The 18450-nt window shown below is 38.2% G+C and overlaps 1 protein-coding gene across 1 annotated transcript in view; it reads left to right on the plus strand.

Moving 5' to 3' along the window:
* LOC124165665 (lachesin-like) overlaps window positions 1-18450 on the plus strand; it is a 327508-nt gene that overhangs the window by 267681 nt on the left and 41377 nt on the right. Inside the window, exon 5 of the mRNA XM_046543146.1 lies at window positions 8479-8607. Within this exon, the coding sequence (XP_046399102.1) occupies window positions 8479-8607 (129 nt within the window). The remainder of the gene's footprint in view (window positions 1-8478; window positions 8608-18450) is intronic.

The raw sequence follows: 18450 nt of genomic DNA on the forward strand, positions 1-18450 counted from the left end.
TTGATTTTCGATTGTTAAATTTGTTCAATTCATTAATATTTCCAGACATTTTATGCACTAAGAAGCGATACATAATGAGTAGTTCATCCCCAAGAAAGCTTCGTAATGCTTTCCATCAACTAATTGAAAGAGGCTAACATATTTTTTTTAAGTCTGGAAATGAATTAATATCTCTTTATAGTTTACCCGTATCAGACACTACTCTAAATAAGACTTCACACGTTTCAAAGATTTAATGCTCTGGAAGGTGAATGTATGATATGCCTATACTCGACCTGGAGGTACCTCGAAGTTGGTGCGAAATAAATCACTCAGTAGTCTTGCACAAAAATTTACTTATTTATAGGTATGTGGTTCCTCCAAGTGAAGCCTGAACTCTCATGATTTATAACTCGAAGTTGTTACTAAAATATTTGTACTTGTGCATGCGTAGATATGAACATTTTGCGTGCCAGACACGTCACTTCCGTGTTTCCTTGGAGCTCTATCCTCAACTGGTCCCGCGTTGGATGTTGACTCCGCGGTTCTGCATAGTCAACATCCAACGCGGTTTGACAACATACTCAGGTTCTCATGGCCATAGAGTGAACGCTAATTTCCGAACGACAGTGGCTCCCTAGGGAATCAGATCGGGTGATAATGTTGGGAACGTAGTTAGTAGGGATATAGAGGACAGCGATATTGTGTGAAATTTATCGTTTTCCCTGAGGCCGTTATGTTACTGGAAGTGACAAGAAGCGCGGGAAATGAAAAAAAGAGGAAACCCTTCGTGGAAAGTTGTTTCTCCTTGAGCGTGGAAGGAAACTGTTTCTGATATATTTTGAAATTTAGGGTATAGAAACAAGATATAACGGGAAATGATAAATCGCAATATGCTATAGGGAGGTTAACTAGAATACATCAATGAAGAAATGAGTGCGTAATTACGGACGAGGCAGCGTTTAGAGATTTCTCATCAATATTGACATATTTTCATAAATACTTAATTTTCATAATTATATTATATTACTAATTGTAACTAATTATATCAAGGGTTAAAGTTATTTATCTTTATTTTTGTAAAAAAAGACGTACGCATTATTTTATGCTAAAATGGCAATAAGGACATTGTTATTATTTGTATACATGTGTACATTTTCGGAAATATTCAATCATTGTACAATAACATCATCAACGCACATAATTATTTATGGAAGGCAGTCCCCAAACATGTGCATGTACCTTTAAGGCTGCCTAAAGCTCCGACTTATTTGTTCTTAAACAATTGAAGTGTGATACAAAATTAATATTATTATTAATATTTTTACTATCAGAGAAATATTTATTTAATACCTTTATGTCGTTCATTTAGGTTAAAATATACGTGTGCATTATTGTTTTTCTGCGGGATTCGGCAAATATTTACAGAAATAACAATTATGTTAACGTTATGTTATCCGTCAATGTCACGGACTTCACCGTCAGTATTATTTTAGGATAGTCTCGACTGAAAGCTATATTGTCACTTGCTAACGGATTTGATATATTGAAATGAAATAATTTGAAATATTGTTATAATATATTTGAAACATTGTAATATTGAAGTAAACAATTATAATCGTGGAAAATCGCAAGTATATTTTCAATAGAAATAACTCCACTTCTTCAAGCTTGAATCTTCGGATTTGATTCAAAATACCTGTAAATTAACTAATGGTAAAGGACAATGTCAGAAAGTAAAAACGCTTATCCAGACAAAGTTCACTTTACTTTTTCGTATTAATGCGGTAAATTTCAGCCTAGCGAAAGCCAATAGGCTTAATTAATGATAAAAATATTTTTTATTTCATAGCACCTTATTAAGCATTGCTTTTTTTCTCATCACTGCCACGTAATAGAAAATCTTCTCTTTTGAATATAAACTTGCGCACGCGCAGTTAAGTCATGCACTAAAAATATTTAAAGTGATACGGAGTTTTTGCTTGCCTTCATGTAGTAAGCGGAAGTACTTTAAGGGGGAGGTGCTTTCTAATGCGCTTTTTGAGAGGGTGGCCTGTTTTCGGGAGTGTAGTTCCCTGCAGGAGAAATAATTGGGGAAGGGCTGGGTGTTATGCATGAATAATTCATATCTCAACGGCAACTTCCCTTTAGCTCCTCGCGTCAATCTCCGACCGATTAAATATTTTACGATAACTTCCGGATATAAATTGCTGAAGGCCTAGATTGCGTAACGATGGGGGTCTATCGTACCTCTTGCGGTCTGCACCATGCACCCGTTTGTGACGGGGATCGTTGATCCCTTGACAGATTGATAGATCCTCCAATCGGAGATCTCACGCCATCCACATTAGATATAGTACCTACCACGGAAATTTGAGACGAAACTTATACCCTCCATTGTCTGGCATTCACGTGAAGAAATTATCATCCCTACAACTAAGCATCCCCAAGTAAGCTAAAGCCTCCTACATATCCCTTCAATTTCCTCGTCATCATAAAGGAAATTGGTAGGAAAGTAGTGAGGTGGTTCTGATTTATGCCCGCCTTCATGTTTTTTGGGTCACTGAATCTGAATCAGATGTTTGATAACGAAATGTCTTGTCGTAAAACTGTGAGAAAGCAATAATCAGCGATTAATGTCAATATAGCTGTGCGGAACTAAACGCCAATTTTTGACTGAAATTCGAGACGAAAAATAAACCCTCCATACTCTGACATTTGCGTGAAGAAACTATCATCCCTACAACCAGTGGCGGAGCCAGGATAGGGACAAAGGGGGGGGGGGGCTAATTAGGGAGTAACCTCCCGGCATTAGTGGGTATCCGAGCAAAAATACCATTCTATCTAGTGTGAAGTGGATACTCAAGGAGTAGGCTAAAGCCCCCTTAGCATCCACCCCCCCCCCCCAAAGATCCGCCGCTGCCTACAACTAAGCATCCCCAAGGGAGCTAAAAATTCATACTCATGCAACTTCATATTAGTTACCACCCCTACTGTTTTCAATTATTGCTGAAGTCCCGTAGCGGATCCAGGATAGGGACAAGGGGGGTAAGTATGGGGTAAACTTCCAGAAGTATTGCGGGTCCGAACAAAAATTGCCATTCGATCTTGTGTAAATGGATATCCAAGGGCTATAGCCTCCTTAGGCACCCCATAGATCCGCCACTGCTGAAGTCCACATAGTTCATCTCAGAAAAATCCATGGGAAAATAAATCCTCCATCGTGTGACGTGCGAGTGAATAAACTTCAATCCGTACGATTTAGCACCCCGAGGGAAGTCCAAAGAGGGAATCTTAATCTTTGGAAGTCGAAATTCACGGCCTTGAAGATGGGAGACAGGTCGTCCCTTGAAACGTCGGCTTATAGGAAAGAAATAACCTGGCTGAGAACCCGAGAGAAATTCATCAATAGTATTGACCTGTAGAAATTAAAATCGTTTAAGACTGTATTCACTTGAAAGCGTCATTGCGTGCTACACTAATGTTCATGGCATCACATAGTTAGAGGTATCACTATCGATGGAGGAAATTTCTCTTTGTTGCTCTAAATATTGATGTACTCGTAGAACTTTTCGTGGCACCCAGTATCCCTGAACTTATACAATGCCGCCAGGCTTTTATGAAGATAAGGTTGAATTATTTTGATACTCCATCATCTTTCTTGTGATAGAGTTATCCGAATAAGTTTACATTGATGAATCATTGCTTTATCGTAAAAATACCACATTTCGGAAGTGATTTCTGACTAGAAAGTCTTTATATTACGGCAAAACTTCATAATTAATCTCTATAAGTAGGTAAAGATCGGTTTTTAAGGCACAGGTAGGGGTTTAACCCATTTCTTCCCAACGTTGCGTGAACGCAACGCAAACTTTGCGATTTTTTTTCTCCGTATTTGTTGTGGATAAGTAGTTAATATTTTTAACATAGGTAGTTCAATGCTCTCTAAAACGTTATAAATTTTTCTACGGAAGAAATTTAATAACTTTTGTTTTTACAATTACCTTTTCATTTATATGTAAGTCGTTATTAATCTTCAAACTTTACATTTTTTAAGGGAACCGTGAGTAACTATTTGTTTCCGGAGATAAGTGGCTATATTACCTCTGGGGAAGAGATGAGGGTGGTGTGGTTCAGAATGGAATGTATAAATGGTTTTGGTTCAGATTAATCGATGAAAAAATTGCGAAATGAAGGAAGCGTTGCTACCTTCTTTGAGTGAGAGGTTTTCAAGGTGAGGGATAGAATTGATCCTATAATCCGCTCCCTTAAAGATGGCTTAAAGGGGAGGAGTTTCGTCTGCGATGTGACGATGACTTGGTTATTCGGTAGGGATGAAGGCACCTCGTGTGGAGATGAGAAGTTTCGCCAAAAGAATTGGATTTGCATTGCCATAAAGTATCTGGAACCACGTAAGAGGACCAATCACGGTTCGATATTACGCTACAGCAGCAGTGAAGTTTTCCCGGGTTTCACACCGGGTTAGGTCCTCCATTTCTCCTTCCAACGTTTCGATGAACAACTCGCCCATCGTCTTCAGGGATTCAGGAATCCAAATCCTATCATTGGATTCCTGAATCCCTGAAGACGATGGGCGAGTTGTTCATTGAAACGTTGGAAGGAGAAATGGAGGACCTGACCCGGTGTGAAACCCGAGAAAACTTCACTGCAAATCCAATCATTAGATTCCTGAATCCCTGAAGACGATGGGCGAGTTGTTCATCGAAACGTTGGAAGGAGAAATGGAGGACCTGACCCGGTGTGAAACCCGAGAAAACTTCACTGCAATTGTTCGCCGGGAAAAAAAAACAAAAATTATATTACGCTACAGCGTCACTTATTGAGGTTCTTCTCTATTGAATTCACTTATATTTCAAGTCCGCACCTCCGCGGTCACATTATAAATCTCCTCGACTACCATTTTATCAACTTTGGTCACTTACTCCGGCAGTGGATATTGTAACGTTTTTTTATTTTCTCTTCAATGCACTTGCAAATATTGTTATTACACTGTATAAACAAACTCGGGAGCAAAAAACGCATCCGCACGCCACCACTATTACAATCCCACTCCCCTTACATTCCATCCCGCGCCGTCAACAACAATCGCCCCACTCCACCTCTGCTGCTTATTATTGCCCGCTTCATTGTCCTTCTCCTATCCATCGTCACATCAAAATCCAACTGAAAACATCTCAAAATTAGGTGTTACAATATAGATAACAGTTTGCCAATGCTGGCTCGTGGGTTGTCTATCAGATTACCATTCATCAGTCATATATTATATTCCAAATGCATGTTATACACTTCAGAGGACAATGATCCTCTCTGGGTTATCTGGAGAAGGGCACCTTGAAAAACAAAAGCGATTGAAAAAAGGAAGTTTTATTCAATTAGTATTGAAAAGAAAACGTTTTCTTGATGCGATGTAGATATTAAATTAATGTAGTTTTTTTTCGGATAAACTTGCTGTCATCAATGGGTATTTTATCACTCATCTGCTTCAATTGCTTATGAAGAATTTTGTTAAGCCCAAAAATGGAAAATGTTGTGTTTTTGTATCTATACTGCGCTGATAGTATGTTGGTATGTTATGTTTAGGAATAATCTAGTAATGTGATCCGAACATCCCACACAAGGCGAGTGATACTAATTCCATTTAAATTGGAATTGATTTGTATTTTATATTCCTCGTACGTGTGTACTTTTGTAAGCTTCTCGAAGAGTCCATCCACTTCGTTATAAATTCTCAGTCGTTTCAAACAGACTTGTGAGAGATTTCGCGTTGCGAAGATGTAGTTGAAATATCACGCGTTTCATTCTGCAGTGGTCGCCCGTCTGGAAGCAGCCTATGGAAATGTTATGGAAGTTAGCCACATGTGGCTCACTGGCGACTGAAGCTTCATTCCGCTGGGTAAAAAAGAATGAGAGATGGGCACTATGAAAAAATGAAACTTACAAAATTGTTTTGTTTCGTCGATTCCATAAGGGCATGTAAAAAGTTTTTTTTTCGTTCAATTGAAGATGACGGCTTTAAATTGCATATCCTATGAAGTTAGCACATGAATGACTACAGCAGGGTGGTTTCCAGTTTTTGTTAACTGCCTTAATCGAAAGATTATTACTCCTGGAGTACGTATTTCACGCTTTTAGATTTTAAATTGCGATATCTATTTTTAGCGATTAAATGAAAAGTTAAAATTTTCAAGCGCGCAAAAACGCGACGGCTACGTATTAATGCTGGGAAAACCCCGTGCGACGTCATTCTGGTTCCATCTTCCGCCGTGTGAGGCCACCTTGGTGCGAGGCTGTGAACGCCGCTTGGATGCAGGCTGCTAGCAGGTAGCGCTTGGCTTAAATAAGGATAATTTATACCCTATCAAACGAAGGAAACTTTCCGACCATGCAGTTTTAAAAGGTGATTATTTAGAAATGTTTCCCTGAGCTCTGTGCCTCATGCATGCATTGGTAATCTCAGACGATGTAAAACTCCTGACTACTCGTATAGCATCTGGGTCCATGTGACGTCACGTGGAGTGGCAGCGCATGGGCGCCAATCTGGCCATTTTTAAATGAGGTTAATATTGACCATACACATTCGTCTAAACTGGGATTGCTAAAACCAAATAATTTGTATATTATGAATACACAAATGGTGGGTAACGAAATGCAACCAATGCCTTTCGTTTTCATTGATGAAGTAAACTACCCTATTGCCTTTTACCTGCCTTAATGACTAATAGCGAATATATTTATATGACGTTCTAGCGAAATTAAGAAAAATATTATTCTAATTAGACATTCAAGGATTAGTTTTTCATAATGAGGGAAGTTTGGTCGAGTATTTGGGCGCTAAATTCTCTTCATTTACATTATTTTTGCCGTTAAAGTGCTTTGAGTTATATATTGTAGCTTCAGGGATACCCAAATTTAGATAATTTCTTTAACCTAGTCTACTTGGCTTGGCTGGGATAAACAGGTTTTATGAATACTTATATTTACTTTCTATTCAAAGCTGGTCAAATTACTGTTGGATGCCATACAGAGAGTCCTATCTGGTCTTTTCATGATTTTTTTACCTTTGAGCATTCATTATATTCAGCTTGGCTATTAGGTCAATAATTGCATGGTGGTGGTCACCGATTTCGTTCAAATAGCTGGTTATTTCTAGCTTAATGGCGTTTTTGTGAATTCAAGATTACTCTTTTTCAGAATTTTTGTATCAAACGGTTCAGCGTCAAGCACGCAGTACTTGAACGTGTTTCCCGGTTTTGTGGATGAAAAATCGGTATTCATGTCGAGTTATTGCACAACATGTGGGCCGGTAGTATGGTAGGCTATTTGAGGTCGGATTTGATCTCGGTGGGTCCCAATGCATATGGAAGATGTAACTCAGTATCCGTATTATAAACGGAAATACCACTTTCTTGCAGCAATGTACCTACAAATATTGTCTGATATATTAAGAATAGGTAGAAGTTATTCATAGATTAATCAACGCCTATACAGGTTACTTTTATTCAGTCCTATTTTTTGTAACTAACAATACTTATAATTAATGCCATGAGTAAACTGAATCTGTTCATAACAATGTTTATCTTTCGTAGCTTCATGTAATGTTGAAGCTAGAGCGTCCTCTAAACCCTGAGGAACGCTTTATTTCCAATATTACGGCCAAATTTCAACTTTTACGAATGCTGAGAGCCTTCGGGGCTACATAGCGATCATATCGCCTAAATTTACCACCAAATTTTTATTATAAAAATATTGAATTCATTAACCATTTGTATGGTGGCATAAACATTCAAGGTTTTTAAGTTCAGTTAAAATTATTTCCTTGTATGTATCATTCTCCCGCAGCTTACACGTTACAAGTTCATCAAGCAGTCTTGGATTGTGGTGCTTTTTCTCTTAATATGAATGCTTTTGAAACGTTTCTCCTTCATCCTGACTTAGAGCAATTGATTCCACAAATAATATTTTGCGTAACACTTAATCTGCCCCAAAAGTTGATTTATTACAAAAGTAATAAATTAAGCTAGCATTTCGTTTGGTGCGGCGGCAGAGTTTTTCATACTGTGAAGATTGATAGTGACCTTTTACTTTGCTTCATCCTTCACACATAGCTAAAATGGCCCACTAATTATAATTTATGACCAAAATCTCGGTTGCACCCTAATGTGAACATTATTTTTAAATCCTAACGTCCTCATCCTGACTAGACACGCTTTAAATTCCATTTCCATTTGCATAGAGCTTCAATTCTAACTAAAAGTGTTTTTTTTATCATAAGATTAATGCATTAAAAAACTTTACTTCTGGTGGTAGATATTCCCAGGGCATAGAAGTCAATAATGAATGCCTAATATTTGCTTTTTCCTTCTCCTGCAGCTGGAGTGCTCATCACTTGCTTCAGAATATGTTACATTCTCATTTAGACGTCCTTTTATTGACCGTTACAGCCTATGCCTGACTTGGTGCGGTGTTTCTTATTTGCAGTGACCGTGTACGATGGGGACCAGCTCACTATGACGAGGATTGGCCGCAGTGAGATGGGGGCGTACCTGTGCATCGCCACCAACGGAGTGCCGCCCTCTGTATCCAAGAGAATCATCGTCGACGTAGAGTGTGAGTATATTATTCATGCATGATACTACATGATCTTACTATCCACATCAATCATTTCCAGCCATCTTCGCGAATTTCAGGATGGATTTTACTGAACAAGGTGTTGACGTTTACGCTGTTTCACACGTGACGGAAGTCGTGTTTATTAAGCCACTGTCGAAGAAATAAATGCTACTTTGTCGCGTTTCGGCTATAACGTCAAATCACTGCATGAAGTAAAGCACATGAAGTTTGCTCGGAGAAGATGAATTGATTGTGGCTAACATGCCTGATCGGCAATTGGGAGCTCCAAGTTCGAATCCCCGTTAATCCAAATATTTTTGCGCGGCGAACTTCGTCCATGGTATACATAACTTGGTATCTGTGCGCGTGACTTCGTACAAAGTCATTTTTTTGCGAATCTTTAATCATTTGTATGTTGCCTCTTTTACCCTACGAGTTGTGTAGTGGTTCAACTGAGAACGTCAATGCAAAAGAGGATCATAAATTTATCTTAATACCTCTCACACTCTTAGCCGTGGGGTAAAATTATTCGTTAAAACTGATACCATCTTAAGTGATAAAGACGATAGTAAAATGCGTTGTTTAGAGATACAGTTATGATTTGAAAGGCTTTATTCAAGGCGTACGTATCTGGTATATCGATTACTCACGCAAAATGCAATAAAATTACACCACGGCCAAGCACTTATCATCAATGCCTCTCAACTATTACTCGTGTAAATTAATTAACTAAACGTTTTGTTCCGCATGGTACCTTATTTTCTCTATATTGAATTGAATAACTCTCGGAAGTATGCATTTTTCTTCAATTAACAGAGATTTAAAATTGCTGTAAATTCTCACAATTCATAAAGCTAGGCAAAAAGTACTTTGACCCGGACATTAAAGATAAAGCATGTCAAATTCTGAAGATTTCAGTCTGATATAAAGCTAATTCTATGACATCTCACTCTTTCAATTAGGCTTGTTGAGTGTTATCATTGTCAAATTAGGGAAGCTGTATTCTTCCCACAATGCGTTGAAGTTCCTCATAGTATGAATGTATAATTTTAACGTGGTTTTCTGCTTGATAAATGCTTAGACCATATCAATTAAATAAGATAAGAGAGAACGGCTGTAGCACATACAGATTCAGAATGTCAATTTTTCCACGGTCAATAAGAGATTATAACGGTAGCGTTAGAACTTAAACATATATAAGATGACTTGTAGTGCAGCCTACTAGCTTAAAACTTATTGCATGCTTCTGAATTTTATTAATATTCTAAAAGCGTGCGGTAGTATAATTTATTAGTATGCCTGACGTTTTTTGGACCGTGTGGTGTGAATGAGGGAGTCCAGTTGCATGCTAGTGTTTGATCACACCTTGCCAAATACCCTAGAGGTGGCTCGCAGGGTATTTTTTAGATGAAGACGTAGACCTTCGCTTGTGCTCCACTGACGATGGGTGGGGTAGTGACCGTGATGGGTAGCGCCGCCACCGGGCTCTAGCAAGGCCAAGGAGCCGAAGTGAGAGACTTAGGGGCGGTGTGCTCCGAGTCGATTTTAAGAGGGAAAGGATGCTCGACTCGTTTGTAACCTTTGAATTTTATTCACGGAAATACAACCTTGTTTGTGATTGCGTACCTATTAAAATCACGTCTCAAAGAGTCCACTTTCATTGTGCACTGGAACAATAATTTTAAACTGCGCTCTTTAATATATCAAATTGGTGAATCTAGTAAACCTTGTAAATTTCACATGATTGATTTTAATATCGATCAGCTTCGTCACTCTGCGACATCGTAAAGTTCAAATACAGGATACAGGTAGAGTACCTGTATCTTCTGTATCTATCCTGTAATTAAATATTCTGATCACTCTTCTCGTATCCTGTTTATGTACCTCATGATGTCACACTGTGACGAAGGTGGTTGACATTAAAATCATTATGCGAAATTTACTAGTTTTTTACAGCGTTTAGCGTGAGGACAGAGCTTGGCTGACCAGAGAAAATAACATAAACATGAAGTAGGCATTTTTTTTTCCTCCCTTCTTTTGGTTGACCCATTTCTCGAGAGCTTTCGTGATTTCATTTCCCTGTTTTTTTTCACCCGCTCAAGCAAGGGATGAGATGAGGAAGAAGGGTTATGGGTTTCATACCTTGTCGAATTAAAGCGGCTCTCTCTTCACCCCTTGTTGTCAAAGTGCACTCAACTCTCCCCCTCGTACACTCAAGGGAGAGACAGCGAAGAAGCTCCCGGGGATACGGGCAATCCCCGTGCGACTGGGGAATGAACCGACGCGGAAATGCGGACGGCCTGTATTTTACCGTGATCGTCCCACGCGCAGCTGCGGGGCGGATGCATTTGGGAGGGAAGAGAAGGGTCAGGATAGCAGTGGAATTTTGGACTCCGAAGCAGTCAGGATTCTTCTCTCGAGGGAGTGCTAGGTAAATTGGATACTTTCCTGCCCCAAATAAGTGTAGGGAGGATAGACCTTTTGAAGGAAATGTACTAATTAAGTATTTCTGATTGTCGCATGGGAGCCCTCACGTGCGGGCTCTTCATCTTAATCTTACTCGCTCACATGGGAGTCATCTCTTCATCTTAAAATGTATGCATTAAATTGGGGAATATTTAATGCATATATTTTTTGTTTTTCCTATTATTTTGCCGCCTATAAGTTTTTTCTGCATCAAAATGTAGCGTAGCCGGCAACATATACAGAAATAACTCCCTAGCTACTTGAGGAGTATTGAAACGTCTTTGAAAAAAAAAAATATAAAAATATCCTCTAAAAAAATAAGAAATGAAGCCTCATAACTACCTGAATTTGAAATTGGAGAATTATATAAATAGTTTTGGGTAACGTGAACCCAAAGCGAGCATTTGGGAGAAGAAATGAGGGCTCAAGAGAGGGATGAAATTTTGACCGTTGAAGTAGTTGCGACCCATGTATCAGGAGAGCACTTCTGAAATGGGATGCCTTCTTTCTTTAAATTACTCTAGAGAGCATAGGCAAGATGCATAAATTATTTCCGTTTGCAGTGGAAGTGCCCACCACTTTGACTATCTATCTCTTTGAGGTCTCTTATTGAGGTCTAATCTCCTCTTTGAACCCATGGTTAAATTGCTGAAAAAGTAGATTAAAATAATAAATACTTTTATTGAAACTTCCCAATTTTCCATCACGTTCAATATGTTTGGCTGGTTACATAGGTTTGTGACCCTTTTACCCTCTACATTGTGAATTTACTAAACAAAAATCTTAGTGGACATAATACATTCTCCTCCCTAATCTCTTGTTACGATTTTCCGCTTACAATGTATTGCCTCGGTCAATTCGGGGAGTAGGCTCGTGGGCTATGAGGTTCGGAAATACGTGAGCAGCATGTGAACACGTCGCAAGCTTAAAGTGCAAATCTTTTCGTCTATGGAGAAGAGGTAGGCGTCGGATAAACCCTTCAGAATTCTGAAAAGGACTCGCTTTTCTCCTCCGGCAAAGAATAGCTGCGCTATGTCGCGTTCTTTTATTTCATTTTTATCTCCAACCGCCTACTCCGCTCTTTTCGGTTCATTCTCTTCATAGCTTCACTTCTAATCCTGCAAATTCTTTCTTTCATCGCTGCCAGAAACATTTTTTTCTGACCGGCAACCGAACACTTCATCCTACGCCCTCCTCTCAATAATCCACGCTCCTTCAGTTGCCTATTGCCCGCCCGACCTTGTCCGCGTGCTTTCAGTCAAGGGTGCCATTTTGATCGTAATCCGGTGATTCGTATTCAGGGAACAGAGGAAGCAGTTTTCGCCGGTGGACGGGCATCGAATTCCGCGCTTTCAAATCGATCTCTTCACGACGGAGGCCTCATGTGGACTGAAAGACACTGGAGAAAAGGAAAGTTTGCAGGGATAATTCTATGGTGAAGAATAGATAAGCTTTGCTAGCACTGCTCTGTTACAAAATGCATTTTCTTCATTTAATAGATTAATCATGGTGAGGAGCATAGTGCTTAACAGAATAACAAGGAAAGCTACACTTTACTCTATAGGCTAAGTTACCTCCATCGTTTTAATAAAAGTGTTTTTCAATCCTAATTTATCTCTATCGTATCACTGTCATAGTTAACTCTCTAGATGTTAAACTATGAGGTTAATGGAGAGTAAATCTCATTTCAGCTATCTTGTGAGGTGCATTATTAGTAATGAGTATTCCGCTTGAAGAATATATCTGGACTGTAATTCCAGTTTTTTCCAACTTCCTAATAAATTTTACATTAGTTCCATTGATGAGTAACGAAAAAAATTATGACGATTTCCATTCTTTATTAAGTGTTGACCCCTTTTATTGACAAACTTATTACCAAATGCGATTTCAATGAAATGCCATTCATAAGGTTTCACTCTATGTAATGAGGAATAAAAAGGAGCTTATATTAAAAAGAGTTCGTTCCGAAGCTGCCATTAAAGTAATGTGTCTCTTATTCCTTTGGATGTTTTTTCTTAAATTAACTGTAACTTTTCTGTGGACTTTTTATCCTAAGGATTAGAGACAGCAATCCAATATTCTAACACTTTTGCTTAGCACAATGTTCTTTAGTCTGAAGGCACTTGAAATTATACTTCGTTCGAAAATATGTGATAAATAGATTCAGGAGTAATATTTTTTTACGGAATTACGAAATAAATAGTTAATTTTTTTCCATTTGGATCGTTATCACTATTTTGACTGAAATAATTGAGTTCGATCTACGTCTGCTAAAACCAATCAATTTATCTTTTTTCGGTAGCTGATTAGTGAAGCGATTAATGACCAGGACCTTTTTTTAAAAGAATAAACGTCCATTTTCTGACCTTAGACGTTTCCAGCAAATTTTTAGCATTATGTGTTGCAGGACTGAGGCTGGGAGAAGCTTTGCCCATTGAATAAAAAACTAAATTCGTTAGAGTTTTGGGACGAAGATTGCTATTTCAGCGCGAGGAATGTCGGCTGGAGTTGCTTGGCAGTTAGAGCGTCAAATAATGCTTGGGTGTGGAATAAATGGCTGCCACATGATCGTGATATACGACTCGTTGTAATTGAACTATGCTCCAGGAGGAATGGCCGCAAATGCTCTCAGTGTGAAGCGAAAGTGGTATAAAGGGAGGACTCTTCTGATACGACTGTGAAGATGGTGGGAGAATTGGCGAAGACTACGTTTCGGTCACCCGGAACCGGTGATAAGAAGGCCACCTTTCTCGTTAAACAAGGTATCATGTTCTTATAAGACAATAATTTTCTAGAGCCAGGGAAATATCGGAATACCTTGACGATCTTCTTAAGGCCTGTTTACACGGTACATTAACACGTACTGTTAATGTTAATGTCTAAATGTATAAACGCGAGAATGAACGCCAAAATGCACCGTGTAACCGCCCAACTTCTGCGAATGCGTGCACAGAAAATAAAACCTGTTTTAATTTGGTTCATGCATTCGTACATGTTTCGTTCCGGTCCACAAAAATCATTCACGCAAACGTACATTAACTCGTACTTGTTAATGTATCGTGTAAACAGGCCTTTAAAATCGAAAATCTTACGAAATAGGAAACATGATTTTTCATAATTTTTTGTCTGATAACTACAATTTCGAACCAGTGTAATTGCTGAAATTGTTCCTATCGCAAGACACAATTATTTTTACTATAGCCTTTTGAATGGTGTGATAAAAAACCTTTCCTATAATACAATTATTTCATATATATGATTTAATATCAGAGTAAAAAGATTTTTTCGATAAAAAAGCGGTAAATGTATATGCATTTTTTAATTAAAATTTGACATTGTAAATGCTTTTTCATTGCTTTCCTTCAAGTCTGTTTATTCAATGACAGATATTTAACCTCCGCAAGCAACGTAAAGTTTGAGATGTAGCCATTATATACCGCACTCCCTAGAGTCTTGCGAATGTGAAGGGGAATCAGATGGACATTAAAAAGGCGAGAGAAGTCCTGCTGAGGGAATGCTATTGGATTGCGAATATCGAAGAAGGAATCTATCACGAATCTTTGCTCGCCGAGATATGTGCAGAGATAAAAATATAATTTGGTTATGCAATTGGAAAGGAAACGTTGGAAATGCTCGGAATTCTTTCAAGCGTTCAAATACATTCCTTCTGTCCTCTGCTTTTTTTCCGAGCGACATTCGATTTTTGTGCCTTTTTTATACGCATTTAAGCTTTTCCGCGTTTTTACACAAAAAAGTGCCTTGATTCATAAAATTTCCTCTATTTCACCACCGTATTGTCGTAGAACCATGATTTATAGACTTTTTAAAATCCAAGGTTTTGCTCGAGAGGGTTTGTTAAGTTATAACTTACTATTCAAAAAATAAAATTTTAGTGGAGACTCATAGTTGGATTTAAAGAAAAATTATTATGCATATAAAAATTCATGAAGTGGCCTTCCCTGTTATTGTTATAATTAAACGTTTAAAAAATTGTATATGAACTTTTCCCATATTCTCCATCTTGGAATTTGCTCAAATTTTTAATTTATAATGCCTACACATAAAATTTACCATTCCAAAAATAAAATTTAAGTGGAAACTCATTAATGTATTCTAAGAAAAATTATAACAATTGCATTTTTCTCCTGCGCGGCGTTCCGGCTATTATTCAGGTTATTATTACAAATCTTAAGATGTGATACCTGCTCCAGATCATAGTTATATGACCTGCAGTTTCAATTATATGCTAATGATGCCGCTGATATTTGTCATCTATATTTTTTAATACGATTTTTACAAGCCTAAGGCGGCGGCTGTAATCAAGATTTGGTTCGGAAAACCAGCTGGTTTGACTTGATACTTTATTTTACTGACACAATAACGGCTAAGTAAGATATTACTCTATCTCGCTATCCTCCCCGCTTTATGTTCTTCACAGTTTTCCTCAGTTTCTTTAACCCTCATATGGATTTACAAATTTAGCTACGTCGTTGGATTTACGGCGCCGTAGCGGCGCTGCGTCATTTTTTGTTATTATATTTCAAAGTTAGCCAGAAGTTACTTGTTTTCTGATTAATAATGGTAAATACATCTATTATCTTAATTTCTCACCGTGCTTTGCTAGATTTTACTCATTGATGTGTAAGTTATAACAACAAATCTTGAACGCTGCATTCTTTTCCATTTGCTGCCGTAATGCTCTCTATTTCTGTTCCCTTGGTCTGCTATTTTCAAATGAAAGTTTTAATTTCGTGTGTAATCGTTGTTTCAAATATTTTTCTGATATGCAGCGCTGGACAAAATCCGCTTTTTAATGCTTATATTGTTTATATTTTTATGCATCTTAATACTAAAAATGAGGACCGAATAAAATTCTTTTATGCCCATATGACATAATTTTGCTTCACTGCGCCCACCCATATGTTATATCTTTGCAGGGTATATAGGAGGATAAGTTATTAACTTTAGGTGTCATTCCATTATCACCAAATTATGATCACTCTCGATATCTGCCAAGAGATAGCTTTTATAGTCCTTTACTTTGTTCCTGAATTTTTCTATGTCTAGAATTTAGTCGATTTTGGAATCCTATTGGGTCTCCTGGTGTTTTCAATGTGTATTTTCTCTGCTTGGGATTTTTTAATAATATGTTAGCATCCTTTTGCCTGTGATGCGTGCAAAATTCGTCATCTTTCTTCTCTTTCACTTCGTTTACCTGACCCATATTGTGAGGTTTATCTTCCATCTTGAACATTTTCAATGACAGCGTTCTAATGTCCAAAAATTATTAGGTTCTCTTCCCCTCTTACATGCTTCTTTACATCCGTTATATCCTCGTAGACGTCTTCTGCGTGTTCATCTCCATACTCCGTCGTTGGCATCTGTACCACAACGACATTTACTGGTTTAGTGTTAATCTGTACCGCTTTAACTAATCTTTCACTGTACTGCAAGTAACTTTTCACACAGATTCCGGCGCATTTTTACAAAATTAACCAAACTGCAGAATTAGCGTTCAGAGATCACATGTGCATGACCTATAGGTTCCACTCCTATAGCCTTCCATTCAGGCCATTTCATTTCACTAGCTCCTTGCTAGTCAAGGTTCAGTTTTCGGATCCCCTTCTTCAAGTTATCTAAAATCCGTAGCTCTTAAGTGATCTTACGTATCATGTTCTTATTATCTGTATTTTATCACATTTGACCGATGTACACTCTCAAGTAGTCCTCGCCTAGAGAGCCAAATGGGGGCTGGTTTACCTCTGTAATATTTACACAAGACAATTTCATCATGTTTCGTATTTTCATGATTTGAGTATCTGGAGATAACATATTTTCCTCTTTGCCTACCACATCGCGAAAAATCAAATTTTGAGATATTGTCCAGTTTTTCCTTGCTTCAGCCCTTTGCGCTTAGGCGATGCTCTGGAGAAGTAACCTTTAAGATTCCCTTAAGTTTAAGAAAAGTAGGATTTTAAGATTCTCTCAATTCCTCGAATTTTCTCCTCAACAAATTCATTCAGTAAATGCACGTTAAGTAGATTCTAGGCCAGATGTATAATTCGTCTACTCGTGAAATGCCACTCTTCATTAGTGTTATCGAAAACTGTTTAGGCCTATAGATTTAGTATTACTTAAATGCTATTCATTCTCTCGTATCGACTGTCTCTTTTTCTTCTGCGTTCCCTTTCTCTTGCGAAGGAGGGGCATGTCATATAGTCGACCTCATGTGCACTAGTGAAACCCTATCAGTTGCGGGACGTGACCCCCTCACTCTTTTCCACTACTCGCTAGAAATGTCTACGAAAAATCGTAGAAATTTTCTTCCTCATAGGAATTCTCTGTGGAAACATTTAATCATAGTTTCGCTAGTAGTAGGACCCGCCCGCCTTTGTGACGGTTCGGGATTCCTCGTCCCTTCCTTCCAAACCTATCCCTTCCTTGGAAGTGTCACCATCGCGGCGATGCCTCCTATCCTATTTTCCTTCCTCAATCCTTCCCCTCTTGGGATGGCGCTGGCGTATAAGTCTCCGACTTGGTTCCCGGTCCTCAGTGTACCCCATGCGAGCCCGCTCTGGATGTCCGATTCCATTGCTCACTAGAAATATTTGACGGTGTAAAAATATGATAGAGCCGTGTTATCCGATTATTTTTAATTAATCTATTGGCCGTTACGTGTATCCCTAAAGCCTAAATCGCATCAGTTCCTCTGATATACTATCTAGTTATTGCACTCATTATAGTTGTAGTGGAGTGAGTGGTGTATGTGAGTTTGAGAATTCATGGTAGCGTGGCTGTCTCAGTTGGAAAGAGAAAAGGCGAGAGCGCATTAGCAGGCCTCTTAATGGAGGGCAAAGAGCGAAATGGAAGAAGGTGCACGGTGTGCTATTCCACCACCCGCCTTCACATCCGTCTGAACTTTCAACTTGAGACTCTCCTTATCTCCATCCTGCCGAGATGCTCAACACCCACCCACGGCTTATAATTTGGTTCAAGATTTTTCTTTTCCGTCTAATAGTATAGACTTTATTCTAATTCATGGTGTAAATATCTCAGAATTGGCAAGCGGTGGTGACTACTTTCATCCCGGTATTAATTAAAAAATAAACGATAAACGGTGAAATTTTAAATAAATCATAAAGTTAATAAACAATAATTGACGGTAAGAAAAGTTCACTTTTAATTTATTAAAGCAATATTACTATCAAAAATTATCCTAAAAATTCCGAATTATGAATTGTATTTGATTGCATTGCACAAACAATGAACACTTTCGTAAAAAATGCGCAGTCAAGATTTCATAGATTTTGATTAATTTTTGGACAGCTATGAAAATTGTACAAATTATTTTGAAAAAATTAACCTAAGTTTTAC

The sequence above is a fragment of the Ischnura elegans genome, chromosome 9 (genome assembly GCF_921293095.1).
Source record: "Ischnura elegans chromosome 9, ioIscEleg1.1, whole genome shotgun sequence".
In the NCBI taxonomy this organism is placed as follows: domain Eukaryota; kingdom Metazoa; phylum Arthropoda; class Insecta; order Odonata; family Coenagrionidae; genus Ischnura; species Ischnura elegans.